General features: G+C 42.9%; 1 protein-coding gene across 13 annotated transcripts in view; it reads left to right on the top strand.

The window, feature by feature from the left end:
• ST7 (suppression of tumorigenicity 7) overlaps window positions 1–22,188 on the top strand; it is a 219,675-nt gene that overhangs the window by 117,754 nt on the left and 79,733 nt on the right. For 12 of the 13 annotated variants that reach the window (XR_003094031.1, XR_003094032.1, XM_025204175.1 and 9 more), the window contains 5 exons: window positions 4,874–5,033; window positions 14,618–14,672; window positions 15,471–15,613; window positions 18,913–18,988; window positions 21,110–21,264. Coding sequence is in view for 11 of the 13 variants with exons in the window: in XM_025204175.1 (XP_025059960.1) it covers window positions 4,874–5,033; window positions 14,618–14,672; window positions 15,471–15,613; window positions 18,913–18,988; window positions 21,110–21,264 (589 nt within the window). In the remaining 2 variants the exon portion in view is untranslated. The remainder of the gene's footprint in view (window positions 1–4,873; window positions 5,034–14,617; window positions 14,673–15,470; window positions 15,614–18,912; window positions 18,989–21,109; window positions 21,265–22,188) is intronic. The other variant, XM_025204170.1, reaches the window with a different exon arrangement.

Consider the following 22,188-nt stretch of genomic DNA (forward strand, 5'->3'; position numbering starts at 1 on the left):
GGCCATGGCATGAAGGGAGCAGATTACAGCTCTGCCCCAGGCCCCGGACCTGCACTGTCACTACCCTGTGATCCCAGGCCCTACCCACCCTTCCTGTTCCCAGACACTGCTACCTGCCCGCCTGCGACCCCATCCCATCTGCCCACCTGCATGCCCTGCCCATGTGGGTCCCGGGCAAGTCTCCATGGAGTTGCTGGGATCACTGGGCAGTGACAGCCCAGGGCTGGGGCCCATGGCAGAGCTGTGATCTACTCCCTGCGCTCCCCTGCCTGTGGAGCCAGTGCCTGTCACAGGGGCATGCAGGAATCGGATCGCAGCTCTGCCGTGGGCCCCGGCCCCATGCTGTCATAGCCCTGTGATCTTGATCCCAGCCCTGGGCCTAGCCCCATCCACCTGTCCCACTCCCAGATGCCACTGCTCGCCCACCTGCAGCCTCAACCCATCTACCCAGCTGAGCATGGCGCAGAGTTACTTGGGGAGTTTTGGCAAGCTGTTGCAGATCAAACTAATTGCTCACCCCTGGCCTAAGGCCTAATAGCTTTAACTGCTGTTATTTAACAATTTGAAAAGGCCTTCCCCAAGTAGTGGAATCTGTGCGGGCCGGGAGCGCCCCGAGCCCTTTTTCGCGCTGCACGCGGGCTGTGGCCAGCAGCCCAGGCACGCGGGGGCGGAGAGGGAAGGCCTTCGCTCTGGAATTAGGCACGGACGCGTATCGGTAGTTTAAAAGATTGTTTACTTACACTGAGATGGCAATGGTGTAGGCTGGAAAGCTTGATTAAGTTGCAGTTACAGACAGACACAACACAGACGGTCTCGTGAAGGTTGCTAGGCTCCACGGTGCAGAGCTCCGGATGCTCTGGGTGAACAGGCCACCAATGTAGAAATCGTAAATACGTCTTATATTAGTCGCGCTCGAAGACGGGAAGAGGTGGGCGGTGGATCAGGCCGCCACGCTCCTCTGGATCTCACACAGGGTTTCTATTACCCTGCCGTGTACCCAGAGTCCCCACGAGATGGATGTGGAGTCCTCTTCGGCTTGGGGGGAAACTGCTCAAGCCTCTTATACGACTAACAGGCCAATCGCTAGCTGCCACGTGTGAATAATTTAGCACTAGCCAATCACGGGGAACGAATTTGCATACCGGTGGCGGGAACTCTTTTGCACCGTGCATTCCTCTTGCAGCTCGAGCAATGCACTCTGCAAAAGAAGCTGCAGAAAAGGCGGGAAACTGGTCCCTGCACCGGGGTTTCCTCTTGCTACAGGAAACTCCCGTGCAATGCTCTGCAACTTAACGTGGATAATTCTGATGCCGAAGCACACACACACAATCATGCCTTTTGGGTCATGACAGAATCTAGCCCTGTGATGTCCCTCAAAGATGAAGTTGGAGAAAACTGTTAAGAGGGAAGAGATAAAAGGTTTAAGAAAGAAGTTCAAAGAGGTGATAATAAGACTTGGTAATGGGGAAGACTGGGAGAAACTAGCATCCTTTGTGTACGCTCAATATTGCCCTTGTTATCCAGTTCTCCGATACTACAGCAGTACCTGTTTGATAGATACCTGTTTAATTTCCTTGCCTGTTGCAGGTAAAAATCAGGAAGATTTTGTGGCGAGAGTTGTTTTTGATTTGGTCAGACAAATTAGTCCGCTTGTAGCATCACATGCATATGGCTGTGCTGTTTCTGGTTCAGTAAGTAGCCTGCACAGAGTAGCACGGCATGTTTGATGGTACATGCTTGGAATAAATGCTCTGTATACAAGGAAGAAGCCTCCCCATGGGTCCAGAAAATTGGTGATATAGGTGGGGACATGGCAAATAACACTATCACTGCTTCTTCTTCCCGCCACTCTCTGTTGCCAAATTTCCAGACCCATGGGAAAGCTCCCTTCCCAACTGCATGCCAGATTGGGCTTTGCAGTTGGGTTCTGGTAGCCCCACAGCCAGATTTGGTGCACCAGGTCTGATCTAGCATATGGGACATAGACCAAGCATACCAAGTTTGGCCCAACACTGGCTCAAGATGTTCATGCTGGATTGTACCCAGCATGCTGACTCTGGGACCATGCATTGGGTTGTACCTAGCTCATGGCACTAGCACAGCTGGGTTGTATCTGGTTCCTGGCTCCAGTACCAGCAGCATCAGGCCTGGCTGTGCAGCTTTGGTTCCAATGCTGGCAGGATTGGGCCTACCTGTGAAGCTCTGTCCCCAGCATCAGCATGGCCCGATGGGGCTGGCATGCAGCTCCAGCCCCAGTGCCTGCATGGCATCAGGGCTGGCACACAGTTCCCAGCCCTCGCACGGCTCACAACCCCCAATTCTTCAACTGTCCAACCCCAGCGTGCAGTTCCCCAGCCCCAGTATACAATTCACCAGCCCCCCAACCCTAGCACAGCCCTCCAGCCCCAGCAGAAGACCCTATATCTAAGGTAAAGCTTTTTTTCCTTCTTGGGGCTTTCTCAAAATGGGGTGCATGCTAACTTTGGGGGTGTATTATATGGGAGAAAATACAGTACAACCCAGCTTAATATAACACATTGCACAACACATGCAATTCTCAAACACCTATTCTTAATAAGGTCTTAAATGAAAAATTTCTAAAATAAACATTCTTTTCTCAGACCTAAATTACTGTGATTTTGTTCTACTGGCTGTGCTAATATGGATTGGAATTTTCCACCATATGGTCTGTTTTGGCAGATTTATTTCATTATCAGTTTGCTGTATTTACTTATTAGAAGCCGGAATCACAGTTAATGCAGGTTATGAAATGAAGGAAAATGCCATCATTTTAGAAGAATAGCAACTGATGGGACCCTCACTTACTTCATATTTATGACATTTCTAGATACAGCAGTGACTCTGTGATGGTCAGCTTTGGGTAATAGCATTATGTACTAGTGCTTATCTTGCATTGCTCTTAAGTAAAATTATACTTTTCTCCTCTTGTTTTGTCTCTCTGAGAACCTATATGCCTTATGAAACCATGGCTCTGCTGAAGTCAGTTGATTTTAGTGGACCCTTTTTTCCTAGTCTGCATAGCTCAGGAGAGTACAAAGACTTTTTCATGTCTGTACCCTCCATCTTCCTGTTTGGTTGGTTACTTTACATAATTTAAAATGAACAAATTAAATCCTCCACTGCCCTGTCTCCTCTAGCACTTCCTGGGATTAAGTTTATGGCCTAAATTGAATCCTTGACTATATTACATGTATAAACAGGTCTGAAAACTTGGTTTTAACCCAGTTGTCCACACCTCAATTAAAAACCTAGTTCTTGTTTATACCGTACGGTGGACTTCACGTGTATTTTGTAACCAGGCTAACATATGAGACTTTCCATAGATGAGATGGACAGTTTTATAACACAGTTAGGATGCAGTGGGTACATCTACATGTGTGCTTTACTGTGTAGCTGACAAATTAGCTCCGCAGTAAAGTGTCACCATCTACACATGAGCCTGTGTTAAGGCGCAGTAAATTAATTAACTCTGCTGTAGATAGTACTGTCCAGGACAAGTTACTCCCACAGTGGAGTAATTACATGTACTGAAATGCACGTGCAGATGGTGGAAAGGAAAAGAGAGAGACCAATTTTCAGCCTAATATCAGAAAGGACTGCCAATACTGGAAAAAAACCTTTCCTTAAATTATTCGCTCTTGCTACTTTACTGAAGAAAGTGCTTATTGATACAGAACAACTGCAACCTCATTTCCTCATTTCTAATGCGTGAATATATTTATAGTGTTTACAATCAAAGATGCAACATTTCATAGTTTCATAGTTGTTAGGGGCTGGAAGGAGGAGGGACCTTACAGATCATCGGGTCCAGCCCCTCTGCACTTGGGCAGGAAAGATTGCTGGGTTCAAATGATCCCAGCAAGATGGGTATCAATACGTTTTTTGAAGGTTGTCAGGGTGGATGACTAGTAGTTTTAAAACACCTTGATTGAGGACCCTTGCCCTAGAATGTAATCGTTGACTTCACTATGAAAAATATGAAGAAAATATATTTGTCCATACACTGAGCTCTCTTAAGTTGTGGGATAGCTCAGTTCCCAAGTAGAGCTGTGTGCATAATTTAACTGAGTTGAAATTTTTGGGAAAAAATGCATTTTGAGTCAACCCAAAACAAAACAGAAAACCCCAGTGTTATCAGTGAAATGAAAAACAAATTGAATTTCCTTAAAGTGAAATTTCTGTTTGACTTGGAAGCAAAATGTTTCATTTTGAGGTTTTTTCTCCCACCTTTTTCAATTAAATTTAGCCATGCTGGTTCAAAATCAGTGTTTGGAAATGAAAAATCAAAATACCTCATTTTGAAAATATCAATAGAAAGCTTTCTGGCTTCACCAAGATTCCCCCCACCACCACTACCACCATTTTTTTCAGATGAAATTATTAGGTCTGTTCAACGCACATTTTCATCGACCAGAAATTGCACTTTATTCATGGAAAAGCTTTTGATATGAAAAATTTCACCCAGCTCTTCTCCCAAGCCACCTGTGATTATAATACAGGGTTGAATCATTCATGGGCAGAGTTGTTTAATAGATGACATCATAAGTCTTTTCTATCTTTGTTGTCTATGATTTGTGAAAGACAGGTATTTTATTAGTGTGAAGAGGCAGGTGTTTATTGGTAGCAATGCCAGAATATCCTTACTTTTATTTCTTTCCTTTCATGATGTCTGGAAAATGCTGAACAATGAATAAGAATGTATATGTAAAGAATGGGAAATCAGTGTTAAGAGATGCAGAATGAAATTTAGATAGATGTGACAGCATTAATAAAAATTTTACACTTTAGGCTCCAGAGAGAACAGGCAAAGTATGCACCCGGTAATGTGTTATATTGTCTGCTTGTGTTTTAGATATTTGAATGGTGGTACTTTCGCAAGTATGGGACATCCTTCATTGAGCAGGTCTCCGTGAGTCACTTGCGCCCTCTGCTGGGTGGGGTGGACAATAACTCTCCCAACAACTCTAACACGAGCAACGGGGACTCTGATTCAAACCGACAAAGTGTTTCAGGTAAGATGATTTCTTTTGTTTGCTGCAAAGTTAGCTGTGAACGTCACTTTTCTTCCCCCTCTTTTAACTGAAAAGAATACTAGCTTTCTATTAAATTTCCACTATAGTAAAATGATAAAATATAACCTCTACCTATCCTGAACACAGTGCAATACAGTACTCTGCTTAATCGTTCATTCTTAACCATTACTTTAAGCTTTTATTGATCTAGATTCAGTGTACTGAGAAATTAAGATGTGAATCAGTCAAAAAGCAAGTCAGCCAAGTAGCAAGTACAAGTAGCCAAGACAAGTAGTATTAAGATCCACAGCATGTAAGAACATTTTTAATTTTTTTATCATTAAATTGAATAAAACTGCCTGAAATAATGTGGAAATTATTACTGTCCAGTTTTATGGTTTAAAATTTGGGTATCTTGAGATCAGATAGTAGAAAGGAAAGTGAAATCAATCATATATCTGAGGAGAAGATAATATCTTAGCCCGGGGTACTGGCATGTGTATCAGAGTGTGAAACACGAGGGCATTTTGTTTGGCATGCGTGCCTCAGGGCATATGATGGGGAAGGGGCTGAAGCTGTGCTGCCTTAACAAGGATCGGGCCGCTCATGGCTCCCCTGCCATCCAGCCCTGGCACTCCCAACATCTTACAAATCGAGGTTGCCAGTGTTTTTGGCATTCTGCCCAAAAATGTTGCTGACCCTTGTCTTAGACCATTACCAATTAAGGGACCTAATTCTGAAAAGAACTGAAATCAATTAAACTCTCTGTGGTTGCATCTACGTGTGGGCTTAACTGTGGAGTAGACTAATTTGCTGCAGTGTAAAGCATCACAGTCTACATGTGCAATGCTATTAGACTGCAGCAAACTAATTTTCACTGCCATAAGACAGTGCTGTCAGGGACAGTACTATCTTATGGCAGCAAAAATAACTGCTTCCAAAGGTGTGTGTAAACATTGACCCAGGTGTAAATTGAATTGCACCCAGGCAGCAGGGGCCAGACCCCTGCCTGCTGGCAAACCACCACTGTTTGGGCACTCTCATGCCCCAGCCAGCCTCTCTGCTGCCTGACACTGCCTCAGAGCCCAGGATTGGCCACCCAAGCCTGCTGCCAACTCAGGGCTGCTCCGCCCTGGCTCAAACTGCTGCAGTCCTGGGCGCACGTTTATACATTGTGCCCAGGAGCTCTTAACTCTGGTGCGAACTGCTCCGGAGTTTATCATGCCACACTAATTGAAAGCGTAGATCGACCCTGTAACTATTACACTAGCTCTGTGAAATTAGGCGTGCGCCTTAAGTTTTTCCAGGATCAAGGCCTACTGGTATGGTACCTAAAAGGCAAATTGAAACTAGGCCTGAATTAGATGTACACGCATGCACACACATATGCACACACACACTCACTCACACCCCTGGCATTACCTCCCTGTGTTTCCCTGGTAGGTCTGGAGGGATAAACAAAATGTTTATACCTGCGATCCTGGGCTCCTTCTGTACCAGCAATAAGGCATGATGGGATCTTATACTGAATCCCATAATTGCATCACCTGCTATATATGTGTAGCATGGCAGGATGCACAACTGTGTGAATCATAAGTTAGATTCCATTGTGCCTTTACCTGCACATGTAGAGGGGCCCTAATATCCTTGTCTGCACATTGACAGCCAAGATTCAGCAGGAGAGGTGGAGCATACTCTGCTGTATGCTTTACCCTCCCAACTGAGCCTTACAGCTTTGTAAGGCTCCAACCTCCTCAGAAGCTGGAGATGTGGCTCTGAATCCCTGTAAGCTGAAGAGGGCTTAGAACCCAGGTCTCCTGCTTCCTAGGCAAGTCCTTTAACTGTTAGGCTATTATAAAATGGTGGCCTTTATGGCTATCCTTTTCCTCTCCCACTGCACCATCATGTTTTGAATGGAAGTAGCTGTGGCTCCTGTGTTTGGTATGTGTTATGTTTGCTCTTAGTTATCTACAGTACTGAGTTCTTAAAGGACTTAGGTTTGTAAATTTTGAATGGTCTTAAGATGGAGAAGTGCTAAGATACTCAGCTAAGATGCAAACGGTTCTGGGCATATGCATTGTTAGGACTTCAGGGATGTAACCGAGGATTTGCCAGAAACTTCAGACACCTACAGCCGCTTAAGCACAAAGCAATTAGACAGTGGGTTTGTGGATCAGTTACTTGGACTTACATGTATGACCTAGTTTGTACTTCAGGCACCAAAGGGTTTTTGTTTTGTTTTGTTTTGGAACTGGCTCAGAAGTATTTGATGTAATTAATCGTGCCTTCCTAAAACACAGACAGTGGGATTACTTGGATTGTGTTTGCATAAATCAATGCCAGATATTTTCACCCATATTTCAGAAGCCTCTGATAAATTGTACAAATCTTTTCTACGTCATTTCAAAGAATAAGCAATTAGTTTTTATTTTCCTTTAAACAACTGCTTAGTGCAAAGAGTAAACTCTCAAATCACTGGAAGATCTGAAGAATATCTATCTGCCTTTGCATTATATTAGTTTAGCTTAAAGTAAGCAGTTCTGAGTTATTGTTTGATTCTGATGCAAGTGCTGTGGTTTGTTACAGCTTAGGCCTAAGCCTTAGGGGTTCATTTTGTTCTTGACTCTGGCACTAATTTGATTTGTGTTTTATATCAAGCCAGGCTTCAAGAGACCCTTGTTTAGCAGTGCCTAATTTGAGATATTTTGGGCCTGTTTTTCTTTTTTTTGCTGGGCACCCACAGTCACCATTAACTTCTGTAGGAGCCAGATCTTTGGTGTACACATCTCTGTGCATCTAAAAAAGTAAAGTCCTCCAATGTTGCTCATATCTAATAATACAGCAACTCTGTATATACCTGCCATGTGTGAAATGCTTTGAAATACTTGCATGAAAGGCGCATGCGCATATTGTGATTATTAATTTTCAGGCATAAAAGTGTATTTATTTATTTTTGTTCTCAAATAAAGACTATGGTTATATATAGGCATTCATTTCCACCAAAACTTCCATCACCAGAAATGATTCTGGGAGAAGGAGCCATCCAGGTATTCAGCATGAAACCACCTCTTCTCCCCTCTTCCTTGCCCTTCCCATGACTAGGGTGATCCTGGCCTGGGGAAAGTGTGAGGAGCAGCAGCTGCTGCAGTTCTCCTGTTCCCAGGAACACTGGAGTAGCACAGCAACTGCTTCCCCACCACCACCCTGGGTCCAGTGGGACTCTGGTGTGAGGAGTGGGCAGGGGCTTGCAGCACTGCTTGCTTGGCGCGGCTCCTGGTGCCTGGGAACTGAGCAGACTGAGCAGCAAGGCAAAGCACCCCTCCACTTCTTGCACTATGGACCCCAATGTGAGGAGCTGGGAGCCATTCCCTCCCAGTCTTCTGGAGGGGTGGGAGCAGCTGCTTCCCATACCTTGTCCAGACCAGGGTGACCTCGGTCTCCAGAAAACACTCAGGAACCTTTCCCCACCACTGAATACCTCCTGGTTCTAGGAGGAATCAAACGGTGAAGAAGTGTACAGGCATTCGTTCTCCCAGATAAACTCTCCCAGGAGCAACTTCTACCAAGTGGGAGATGGGTTACTTTTCTCCCAGAACAGCCATTTTTGTTCTGGGAGAAACAGTATGAACATCTGTAAACTTGTCCTTTCTACTGGGAGAGCTGCGATTCTCCCAGTAGAAATATACGGGTTGTATGTGGCCTATGGGCATGGACAGACGGAATATTTGTTGTGTTCTGAATGCCTTTCAAGAGCTCTAAAAATGAGCAACACAAAGCAATAAAGTGCTATAAATCAGCCTGAATTGCTTTAAATTTGACCCCAGATGAAACCACCTTGATGTACTTGATAATAAGTTTATACCCTCTGTTATCAGGAATCATCACAGTGTATACACATGTATATCAGGTATCAGAAAAGAAATGAGCACTATAGTGAGGAAAAGAAGGTTTGTGAGCAGAATGAGAGTCCTGTTATAGCACTATCATAGATTTAAATCACTTAGGGTTTGATTTTTGGGAGGTTCTGAACTTCTTAAGATACCTTGTCTCCAGATGGACATGTGAGTACACAACATTTCTGAAAATCAAGGCTACAAGGAACAATGGTCATAAGCTGATGGAGAATAGGTTTAGGCTGGAGATCAGAAGGCAGTATTTTACAGTTAGGGTGGCCAAAATCTGGAACCAACTTCCCAGGGAAGTGGTCCTCACCCCTACCTTGGGCATATTCAAGAGGAGGTTGGATGATCACCTGTCTGGGGTCTTGTGAACCCAGCATTCATTCCTGTCTGTGGCAGGGAGTCAAGCTAGATGATCTGTTCAGGTCCCTCCTGACCCTAGCTACTATGAAACTGTAGAGGAATTGGATTTTGCAGGGACAAAAATACTGAGGTTAATGCTCCCCAGACTCAATGAAATACTTCACATCTCTAAATGATGTTATATCTTTATTTAGATAAGCGTGAAGCTTTTCAAGAAGTGTAGATATTTTTTAAGAAAGCAGCAGTCATTTACATTTATAGAGCTGTTTTGGCTCTGCTTTGCTGTTCAACTTTGTATTTTAGTACTAGAAACCTGTTTAACTCTCACTGGGATTGTTGTGCCTGTTTCAATTGTGATTGAATTATTTGTCTCCTGTAAGCTATAAAAATGTATCAAAACTAAAGAAATGAGGAAAATGTGAAAATAAACAAACTGAATAACTGAGGAGGGGCGTGTGTTTGGAGCCTGGTACATTAACTGGGTCAGTAACTTCCATCATGTTTCTTGTTAATTTTTTATAAAGCACATATTTCATCCCTGTTCATCAAAAACTGTTTAGTTCACAAGTAAATGAGTTTCATGGCCTCAGCAATCTTGCTTTCCACCAGATCAGTGTGTGTCAACTAGTGCACTTTGGGGTGCTGTGAAATCCTTTTAAGGGTGTGGGAGGGTATGCAATATTAACCGTATTACATGTGGAAAAACCTACATGATTCACAAGCTAAACCCAGAGATTTACAATAGGAATCCATAGGGTCAAAAATATTCTGACCACATTCTATTGAACTCCTCTTGAGTCCAGCAGAATTGCTCTATTATATTTCTGTAGTCAAGAAATGGGTGACAGTTATGACCTGGTATTTTCCAAGGTATGCCTTGGATCAAAAACAGTTGAAAACTGAAGCACTAAATGTTGTATACAGTATGAGGTCTTCAAGTAGCAGAGCAAACTGGCTGCTGACCTTCCCATCTGAGGAGAGTGAAAAGACTTGAATAGCTGCAGTATGTTGTGCCATGCATAAAGTGCAGCTTATCGGGGTACATGGGAAAACTATTGACGTACCTGCCTGTATGCATCAGTACTTTCAATCTCAGTTCAGTTCTGAAGGATATACTTCATTTTAAAACAGTAAACGGTATTTTGACTAAAGAGACACATTCTGGCTCAGAGTTTTGCTGTTAGGAAACAGCTGGAGGAACTCTTGATTTTCAGTGTATATCATAGATCCTGAAAATTGTTTTAAAAAGCCGTTCTACAAGAGAACCAAAAGGACTTCCAAAAAAAGCTGGGGAGAGTATAATGAGGGGGGCACAGTTGATTAGGGAGGGAGCACACAGCTAGTTATTAGAAATATGGCTTTTATTGGCCAAATAGTGCAAGGGATCTCACTGGTTCAAAAAGTGCAAACAAAAGGTGAAAAAAGGGGCAGTAGAGTTCTGACCATATACCAAAATGGCCATTTAAAGCAATGAGTATGGCAAGAAGTGATCAATAGTACAGGGATGGATGGGCAAGTGGGGCAGGAGCCCTGGGTGCTGCCTACTGGAGGAGGGTGCTGGAATAGAATCAGGGATGCCTTCCCTTCTTCCCATGCCCTGCTTCCCTTGCCCTTCTGGGTCCAGCCTGGGAAGGAAGCAGCAGGAGCAGCTTCTGTGTTAGTCAGTGAAGAGCACTCTGAGAAATGTAGCCGTGTGGAATGGCAGAGGCCGCTGCTGCTGGGGAGAGATGTCATCCTGTTGTGTTGATGCTGAAAATAGGATTTTTTTGGGTGGTCAACATGGGCATCAGCTGTAAAAACATGAGGTGACATCTCCCCTCAACAGCAGAGAACTTCAGCTGCTGCTCCTGGACACTGCATGCTACTGGAGCCTGAGAAGGTAGAGAGAGGGAGGAGGAGGGGGACTGCCCCATGTGCAGTCCTGGTCAGTTTTGCCTCTGGGAGTGATGCAGCATGGGATACCTGGAGGAATAACCAAACCTGTATCATGGAATATTTGATGTCCACACAAGACATTGACCTGGTTCACAGTGAGCTGTTCCAAAAGAAGGCTTGATTTTTCAGGAACAATTTTTAACCATTCCAGGCATCTTTAAACCAGTTTATAGTGCACCTGTCCGCTTCAGGTTTAAACTGCATTTAAACCAGTCTAAATGGTACATGTTTCTATACCTTAACACACCTTTTTCCCTTTCTTATATCCCCAGTTGAGTGCGTTGGCTTCTTGTGTACTCAAGGATCAATCCTCATAACTTTAAATCTAGATGATAAAGCAAAAAGAATGACATCACAGTCATCAAGTCAGTGGGCATGTCTCTACACGGGCAGTTAATTCAAAACTGTAAACTCTGGCACATATTGCCAGAGAAGCCTTGGCTGCCAGGAGGCCCAGGGGGTTAGCCTGTTAGCCCATGGTTGCTCTGACCCAGATCAACATGTTTCAGCAGGGTTGGCTGGGGCATGAGTGTGTTTTAGTGCAGGTTTAGCTGGCAGACATCCCCTGCATTGAAGCACCCTCGCTCCAACCTAGCTCAGCATGTTGCGGACAAGCTGTCCGGTGCATTGAAACACCAGCCAGCCCTATCAGTGTCTAAACATGCATTGCTGTGCAGTAAATAACTCCGCAGTAGGATAGTACTTGTATTTACAAGTACTTTCCTATGGTAGAGTTTATTAGTTTACTGCAGCCTAATACGGCTGCATGTATAGAAGCAGAGACTTTATTGTGGTACTAATTAGGTAGCTCCTCAGTAAACGTCTTGTGTAGGTGCGCCCACTGTTAACTATTTCTGTTTGCAGTCAGAATAACCAGAACATTTAATTACACATCTGACATTAGCTCATTGCTATCATCATTTAGACATAAAATAAAATAGGTCATAAGTCCTAATGGTCTTCAGGGTACCATGGCTAAGACACATGAGTTCCTGTAATCCATGCTCCCAACAGAATGATGTAGTTGGTGTTGTGTCTGGCTGCCCTTGATTACCCAGTCCATTTCCAACTGGCTGGACTGGATGTAACCTTCAGCATGAGGGCAGAGCAAGGCTTGAATTCATGCTTCACAGATATGCTGTAAATGCTTTGCTGTGTCACTTTGTACATGGATATGGAAGCATTTATTTGTTCATGGTGTTGTTTTCATTGCGGCAAGGTGCAGTATTTTGGTACTAGAATATAATACTGAGATCAATTAATTTTTTTTTCAAAAAGAGAAATTGTTTTTTGTACCTTCCAGTGCATTTATGTTTACTTTCTTTTTTTCCAAGAGAAAGTTTACTTTCTTTTTTTCCTTGTTCACCTGACTTTCCTTAGAAGTCCAGATGTGTTGGATTTCAGCTATTTTAAATAAAGCAGAAATCCACTACTCCATAACCATATTCATATCTGAGTGCTTCTGCTATTATTTGTCACACCTCACTTGGGCTCTGGGCCAAGGAAGATCTCTCTGAATCTTAAAGAAAGGACACCAGCAAGGAAACAAGTAAAGACTTAATATCATCTTGCTGCTTTGAGGGGCCCACTTCCCTGATCTGGAAGAGGTCAACATTAGGGATGTGAAAGTTAAACTATTAATCATTTAATCAATAAGCCCAGTGGTAATCAGTTAGCTTACCAGTTACTGTTTAATGCGGTGCGGGGAGCAGTCTGGAAGGTGGGGAGGGGAAACCACATAGTGTCTCAGGAGGAATGGGAAGGTGGCAGGGCATGTGGGGGGGGAGGGGGAAGGAAGGGGGATCTAGTACCCATAGCCTATGAGTTTAAAGAGGAAAACAGCAGGTGGCCTAATGACTTGATATTTACATCCTTAGTCAGCACAGAATTTGATGCGGAGAATTCTTTACCTATGGTTTTTTCCTTACCAAACTTGTTATTCTTGCCATAACAAGTCATAAAATGCCTTCTTTGTGCTATCTAATGTATGAACTGATCCTCCGAGAACCTACTACTCCCTGTGATGTGTTCACACATAGCCACATGAGAAAATTTTTCTCCCTGCCCTTCTACCCCCCACCTGATAAGCCTGTAATATAGCAGAGGCGGAAAGACTTGCTCATGAAAAAAGAGCACTGCTTAACTCCCATTCTGTATATTATATATACTTCTTACTGTGACATGATGAGTGTCATGGGACTGTATTAATCCTCAGGTCTATGTTATAAGGTGTCTAAATTAGGTATGTTGTTGACTTATCATCCCACTGTAGTTTTTTTCAGTGATATCTTGCTGAATGATATATTGTCTTTGAAACTCCCTTGCAGAAAATTTCCAGGTTAACATTTTCTAATGGAAAGTAGCCTGACCAAATGTCTGAGACACCACACTGCTGTTAAAATGAAGTATGATGAATTATTTCAGTGACTCACATATCATTTTGTACAATGAAAGGTAGCAAAGCAACTTGCTACCATCCCTGAATCTTTGGTTATAAATGTTGAAAATGACACCAGCATCAAGCCCATTATATAAATCAGGAATAACTTCACTGTAGTCAAGGGAATTATTCTGGTGTAAAACGTGTGTGAGTGAAATCAGAATCCGGCTTTTGTATGTGGAGATTTTAGGAATTCATTTTACAAATCCTGTAAACTCTGATCTAAATTAAGTTATTGTTATACATTTTCTGGTATGCCCCTTTCCTGTGAGATGGATTTGGATATGGGTGGACAGAAATTTTCTTTTAATTTTATTTTTATAAGAGGACCAAGCTGTATGAAACTTTTTTCAAGCTCCCAAGCCTTTGACGCTAGCTTTCCTCTGCCAATAATCCTAGCATCCCTTCTCAGTCCTGGGGCGATTGGTGCCCATGGTTTTTTTTCCTCCTTCAGAAACTGAGGAGGAATTGAAACAGGCAAGTGTAGTCAAGAATCTTACAATATTAACAAGACAGTGAAGTTTTCTTGTAGAAAGAACAAAGCTACAAGACCAAGTGAATTCTAGGTTTTTCAACACACTAATCCCAGATCTGATCCCACTCACTCCACATTATGGTAAAAGTGAATCCTGGCACTAGTCAGAATTATCTTTTTAATTTGACACTTAGAGCTTCCTTAAGAGTCTGTTTTGTATGATATCATTTGTTAACAATAAATTATAATGAAATTATTGTTTGAAAGGGATAAGAGGCAGAAAATCAAGCTGCAGATAAATTGACCTATTGATTGAAAAATCAAAAATTGACCTTTTGATTTTTATGTTTGGATTCATGGGAAATAAAAGCTGACTTGTTATAGAATAATTGATGTGTCTGCTAAAGTTAAACATTCAGTTGTAATTTTGCTACAATTTATTAATATGTGTTTTTGCTTATCATTGTGACAGAATGCAAAGTCTGGCGAAATCCATTAAACCTTTTCAGAGGAGCTGAGTATAACCGGTGGGTGTTTTTCCATGCAGATATAGTATTAAATTAGGAACTGCACCTTCATTTGTTCAGTAAGATTTGTGGTGAGCTGCACAGAGATACCATAGAAAATAACTTTTGAAGCTAAAGGCAGACATTAGATTCTCCTCCCCTGCCCACCACAAAGCCTTTTATTCTTGTATCTTACGAACTTACAAGCTCATTGGCCCACTTTAAGCACCTGTAAAGTACCAAGATAACCTCCCTGCCAAATCAGGACTAAATAGAGTTAATTGCCATTCAAGCTACATGTGTAAACAGGTGTGCTGCACCTGTTTTGATGCAAGTCATGCCTGGGACAGTCAGACCCTGGATAATACCAGGATTTGTTTTTAGCCTGAATGGAATGTAGTTATGCCCCAAGTTTTCAACCTGCATTATCTATTTTCTAAATGTTTATGAATGGGAAGGAATTTAAATCCATTTTCATGAGTTCATTTACATTGTTAGAGCAGCTACAAGTTTTTAACATATCCGATATTTCTTAACAGCAAGTTCAAATTGATTGTAGCTGAGTACCTAGTCATGTAGGGTTTTTCCAATACGAGTATGTACTTTTCTGATTGGTTCTTTTCACAATACCAGTTAACCTATGTATAATCTCCTAGTATTTTGAAGATATTATAGTAACGGTAATGTAATGTTGGGAGCAATTATACATTAATTGCGAGTGGGTTTAGATGAGCTAGTAGGTCGATTCCATGTCTAACTTCCAGCATTCTCCTTTTTCTGTAAATGTATCATTTCATCTAATTTATTGGTACTTTGCAGGTATACATGGGTGACAGGAAGAGAACCTTTGACTTACTATGATATGAATCTTTCAGCACAGGATCATCAAACGTTCTTTACATGTGACACGGATCACTTACGACCTGCAGATGCCAGTAAGCAAATGAACTCCTGCCAGGAGGGTAATGGAAGTTTTAGACTTGGGTTCACAATGACATTTGTCCCACATGATCAGCAGTCTGAGGCCTCTGGCACACATTACTGTTATGGTATGATTAAGGTGTTAATTGTGCCATAAATAGTCATTGTTCTACACATACAGCAAATTCATGGCAGCATAAAGTGGCAAACCAGCCATAAAGATAGGCCACAAAATATGCTGAACATTTTTGTAGCTCATTTGTATGGTGCCATAAACCCAGGACTGAGGCCAGTAGTCAGGTAATTGTTAGTCCTGGGTCTGCAACTTGCCCCAAGGCTGTCCAGGGCTGGGGAAACAAACAGCTGATTGCCCTACGTCTATGGGGCTGAGGGCCAATAATCAGCTGATTGTCAGCCCTGGGCCTGGGTCTTGAACTGGACACAGGGCTGTCCCAGGTCTGGAACCACCTCTGGGCTGCTGGCAGCCTTGGGTCAGGGACACAGCTGCCTCCTCTCCAGTTTCAGCTGGGGGAAGTTCTGCAGTGGTATGAGCTTAGGATGGACCATAAACTTTCTCTGATCCTAACCACATCATTGTTTTAATATCTCCCAGGAGCCTGAGATTAATCAACAAAGTCAAATATATGATCACACCTCAGTGGTTCACCCTATGGGTAAAATAGGGACTAGGTGAGTTAGATTATCAGGGTTTGCAATTTTCACAAGGAACTATTTAGTTATGAGGAATGTATGGCTTGAGAAAAAAATTGCTGTATTTTGTATTTTTCACTAAAGCCATTCAAAAGGAGCTCAAGCGTCCCTACTTCCTGCAGTGGGTTCTGACACACACAGCAGTAATACAAGTTCATTTATTAACTGATACATTGTGGCAAGTTCATAGAATCATCAGAAAGTAGGGCTGGAAGGATCCTTGCATCTAGTCCAGCTCCCTGCTCAAGGCAGGATCATCCCTGACTAAACCACCTTAGCCAAGTGCCTGTCCAACCTGCTCTTGAAAATTGACAGAGATGGAGATACCACAGCCTGTCTAGTCAAGCATTTTTTCCATTGCTTGACTGTCTTCATAGTCAGAAAGTTCCTCCTAATCTCCAACCTAAATTTCCCCAGCTGCAGTTTGAGACCATTGCTCCTAGCCTTGTCTCCTGTGACCACAGAGAAAAGCCCATCACCATCCTCTTTATAGTGCCTTTCAAATCAACCCTCAGTCTTCTCTTCTCCTAATTAAATAACCCAGTTCTTTCAGCCTTTCCTCATAAATCATACTTTCCAGTTCCCTAATGATTTTTGTTGCTGTCCATATCCCTAATGATTTTTGTTCTGTCCATATCCTTCTTGAAATATGGGACCCAAAACTGGACACAGTGCTCCTGGTAAGGCCTCACTAATGCTTAATAGAGTAGAAGAATCATCTCCCCTGATTTGCAAGTAACACTCCTGTTAATACAAGCCAGGGTGCTATTGGCTTTTTTTGCAACAAGAGCACACTCTTGGCTCATATGCAGTTTATGATCTACTGTAACCCCCAGGTCCTCCTCTACAATACTGCACCCTAGCCAGTCATTCCCCAGACTGTATCTGTGCAACCAGTTATTCCATCCCATGTGCAGGATTTTATTTTTGTTCTTGTTGAATTTCATGATTGATCTTAGACCATTTCTCTAAACTATCCAGGTCATTCTGGATCCTAGCCCTTTGCTCCAGAATGTCTGCAACTCCGCTTACTTGGTGTTATCTGGAGATTTGCTAAGTGTATACTCAGTCCTGTTGTCCAGATCTCTGATGGAGATGTTAAAAAATAGTGGACATAGGACAAACCTCCTATGCTGAGGAACCACCCTCCCCTGAACTAGGCATTGAGCCATTGATGACTACTCATTGAGCACAATGATCCAACCATTTATGTATCCACATGACAGTGCTTTCATCTTGTCTGTATTTCCTTAACTTATTAGGGATAATGTCATAAGAGACATGGTTAGAAGCCTGCTAATGTCAAGATAGATCATATCCACTGCTCTCCCCCCATCCACATAACCTATTACCTTATTGTAGAAGGAAATCAAGTTGGTCAGGCATGACTTTCTTTGTGTGAATTCATGCTGGATGTTCCTGATCACCTTGTTTTCTCCAGGTACTTTGAAATAAATTACTTGAGAACCATGATCTTTTCAGGTATGGAGATCAGATTGACTGCTCTGTAATTCTCAGGATTTTCCTTCTTCCCTTTCTTAAATATGGGTGCTGTATCTGCCCTTTGCCAATATAGGATCTCACCCAACCTCCATGTGTTCTCAAAGAAGATAGCCAGTAGTTCTGAAATTACCTCATTCAGTTTCTTCAGTATCCCCACTGATTTGAAAGCATTTAGCTCCTCTAAATAATCCCTTACCTGTTCTTCTACTACTCTAGGCTGTTTGTCTCTGTCCCAGTCTTTGCTGCTAAATGCACTTATCATCTGGTAGCTTCCCCTGTTTGTGAAGACTGAAGTAAAAAAGGCTTTAAATACTTCAGTCTTCTCTGCATCACCCATAATTAGATTGCCTTCTACATTCTGTAAGGGACATATAGTTTCTTAGCTCTTTCTCTTCTGAAATATTTGTAGAATCCTTTTTTATTGCCTTCTATGTCCCTTGCCAATTGCATCTCAGATTGTGCCTTGGCTTTCCCAATTTTTTCCGTGCATGCGATGCGATTGTACATGCTCAGGATCCCATATGGCTTTCACTTTATATGAACCTATAACCATGTAACTGAAGTAAAAAAAGTGAACACTTCTTTGGTTCACTGAAAATCAAACTTTAGGGAAACACAGAAGCTGAAAATTTATAACAAGCTTTGGTATAAGATATTAGCTGTATTAAATATTTCTTGGTTAATGCATTCAATAATATATTGCATCCATGTAACATCTCGGATAATACTCGCTTGAAGCAGTGGCAAGGGAGTTAGTACAGGTAATTGATCCCTCTCCCCTAGTATTTTTCTAAGCATTAGGGATCCTACCTTGCAAGGAAAAAAGAGTCCTTGTGTTTTCTCCCTCCCATTGTTACAGCTGTGTAGCTCAGTTCATGAACAACTCTTGGCTAGATTTATTGGTGAAAAAAGGTTTAATTAAATGAAAGAATAAACATGGGGATTGAGGAGAGCAACATAATAAATTGATTATGTGTCTTCTGAGTGACTGTCTGAATTTCCTGGTTTGTGAAATGTTCCACAGTGAGTCCAACTGAAAGCAATTTATCTAGTTATTGTTGTGCAGTTAATTCTCCTTGTTCATTCTGTAATGATATGCCTCTATTTGCTTTGTTTTATTACATAGTTATGCAGAAAGCGTGGAGAGAGAGAAACCCCCAAGCCAGAATTTCTGCAGCACATGAAGCCTTGGAATTGAATGAGTGAGTGATACCAACATTGGAATTATTTCCTGATATTTAACAGTCAATTGGATAATAGTTTAGGACAGTAATTTTTGCCACAGAAATATTTATTCATAATAATAGAACTGTCAAAGAAAGACCTGATGCTGGCAGGAAAGACAGAACTGTATACTGTAGTTGTAGTAGACACTTATCAATATATATCGATACTACTGTAGGTTGAAAACTCCCTGATGGTTTTCCTAAAACCTAGTCATATTCTCCTTTATTTTTTAGGTGCAGTATAGGCCCTTTGGCCTTTGCTCTGAAGGCTGTTTCACTGTTAATCTTCCCATTGATTCAGTGGTCCGTAAATTAGTTCCTACTTTAGCCTGGTTAAATGAGTTTCCAGGCTAGTGCAGTCTGTTTGAGGGCAAAGGGGAGTAGGGAATAGGGAGGTACACACAGTGATACCCTGTTGGATTCCTAAGCAATGACTGTCTTCAACCTGTGCGTTGTGGCTTGTGTCTGACTGACATGCTGAGCTATGGATTTCACTTTTCAGTCTATTGTTAATGGTATTTCCTCTACTTTCTCTTAGCTATGGTTCTTTCTCATTTTTTTTCTAACTGACTATTGAATGAATGTAAAATACTTTTAAGTGCTTGGGAGTCTATGGCTATATCCTGTATTTCTTTTTCTTGTGGGAATTGCTCTTTTTGTTTTCCTTCAATATAGTAACATTTAATTTAATGTCAAGGATATCTGAAAGAAAATGCTAACAGTAACAACACTGGAAGTTCTCATGTCTATTTACTTGTTATTGTGAGGCCAGAGTTGAGACCATCTAGTATGGTACCTTCTTTCATGAATGGCTTCCCTAGCTTCAGTGAAACAACTCTAGTAGTATAACTCTACTCTCGATAAATAAGGAGGTGGACTCTGACGACTAATGTTAGAGGTGTACCAATACATTGGTCCCATATTGTATTGGCACCGATAAAAAGGAAAATTGACATTATCGGCAATCAGCTTTTTTTGACTGATGTGGCTGATAATGTCACCAATAAATGCTGCATGCACATGCGCAGCCACAGTGCAGCACACAGGCGGCCAGAAGCACAGCCCGGCAGCATGGAGAGTAGCAAGTGGCTGGTAAGTCTGTTGTGGTGCAAGGAGCAGGGGGCAGACTAAGGCCGCTGCAGTGAGGGCAGGAGTGGGGCTGGTTCTGGGGCTGGGGTAGGCACTTCATAGCTGGGACATGGTGGAGCATGGGACAGAGCCATGGGCGGCTCATCTGGGGGATATGGGGAGGGGAGGCAGCTTCTGCCACTGCATGCACCCCAGGAGGGCATGAGGGGCATGTACCCCCCGGATCTGTGCATGGGGTGAGGGTGGGCTGCTGCTACGGACTTGGGCTGGGGACAGTGCCTGGCTCTTCTCAGTGTGGGGGTTGGCCTGGGGCTGTGCTTGGGGCAGATGGCAGAGGTGCTGGGAGGGCGGCTGCAGGGTGGGCCGCAGCCACCACAACATTTTCCATAGTCCCCCTGTAGCAGTGCTGCCTCCACCCACCCCGCGTGCAGCCTGGCTCAGTCCCCCCTCCGGGAAAAGGCTGGCACCACCTCTGACACTAGCCCACAGTGGCAGCCCACCCTTGCCCTGCACACAGATCTGGGGGGCACACACCCTTCATGCTTTCCTGGGGTGTATGCAATGGTGGGAGCTGCCTCATACCCTGGATGAGCCGTGGCTTCGTCCCACACCCTGCCCCACCCCAGCTGTGCAGCACCTGCCCCTGCCCTGTTGCCATCCCCGCTCCCTCCCTCGCTGCAGGAGCCTCAATCTGCCCCCCATGCTCCTTCCTCCCACCTTGCCCCTTCCCCCACAACAGGCTTATCAACCGGACGCTGCCTGGCTGCATATCGGCAATTGGATTGATATGGCGCATTAAAAATCAGTCATCAATATTGGCCCAAAAAAATCTCTATCAGTGCACCCCTAACTAATGTATTTACTTTATGCAGCTTTATCAAGAACAAGACACAATCTCTTATTCATCTGATATGCCCTTGTGTGTCTGGATTGCTTTGTGTTTGATAATGACAAATTGAATTCATTTTCTCATGGTTTTTTGTTTTTTGTTGGTGATCTCATTGACAGGTGTGCCACTGCTTACATTCTCTTGGCTGAAGAAGAAGCAACAACTATTGTGGAAGCAGAGAAGCTGTTTAAGCAGGCTTTGAAAGCAGGAGAAGGCTGTTACAGACGTAGTCAGCAATTACAGCACCATGGAGCTCAGTATGAAGCTCAACACAGTAAGAGCATTTCTTCAGTCCACCTGGAAGCCTTCTCTTTAAACTAGACTTTTTTCCATTTCCTTGCACATTGTGTAGTTATTTACTCCTCTACAAAATGAAAGTAAACAAAATCCCTCACTTTGTACAGGTATAAATGACTATACTAGGTGCAAGGCAACAGAGAATCAGACCCACCGTCTTTCGTGGTAGATGGAATTTGATCCCGCAGGTTCTGACTCTTTATGTTTTATGTCTGTGTTTTTGCCTGCTGTTATCTCTACCTCGGCAGTGATAGGAGTAAAGTATGGTAAGTCATCATTAGTTGTCCCTTCTCAGAGTCACAGCAGGAAGTCAGCAACACTTGCAATGCTAGGATGATCACTAGGGCCTAAATTTTCAGAAGTGTTTAGTGAATTTAGTGTCTTGTGTAAAACACTTTACATATTTCCTGACGTTCAGGAAGTACAGGACAACCTTCCTTGGGAAAAGCAGTCCCCTTTAAGGTGTCTCAACTTGGGCATCCAAAATAGCTAGCAATTTTGAAGGGTTAGACTGATATTGTTGCTGGTTACTACGTGAGTAATAAAGCTGGGGTGTGGACAAGAAACTTTGTCTAGAAGGAATAAATGTTTGTGAGCAGTATCTATTTCTTATTCTGTGCATCAGCTGTAAGATTTGCTTCATGCCACCTGTAAAATAAACTTTGGATTTTAAAGCTATGTAGACCTGTTCACCAGGGTCATATTGATACTGTTAGAATAAATACAAGGCTGTTTCAGAAATTAATGGCAAAATGGCTGTCCACACTGTATATCTGCAGCAAAGTGGGAAACCTACGCAGCAGTGTGGAACAGTGATGGTAGTATTGTTGAACAAAGTCATAGTTTCATAGTAGCTAGGGTCAGGAGGGACCTGAACAGATCATCTAGCCTGACCCCCTGC

This window comes from Alligator sinensis, unplaced genomic scaffold, assembly GCF_000455745.1.
Source record: "Alligator sinensis unplaced genomic scaffold, ASM45574v1 scaffold65_2, whole genome shotgun sequence".
Taxonomy (NCBI): Eukaryota; Metazoa; Chordata; order Crocodylia; family Alligatoridae; genus Alligator; species Alligator sinensis.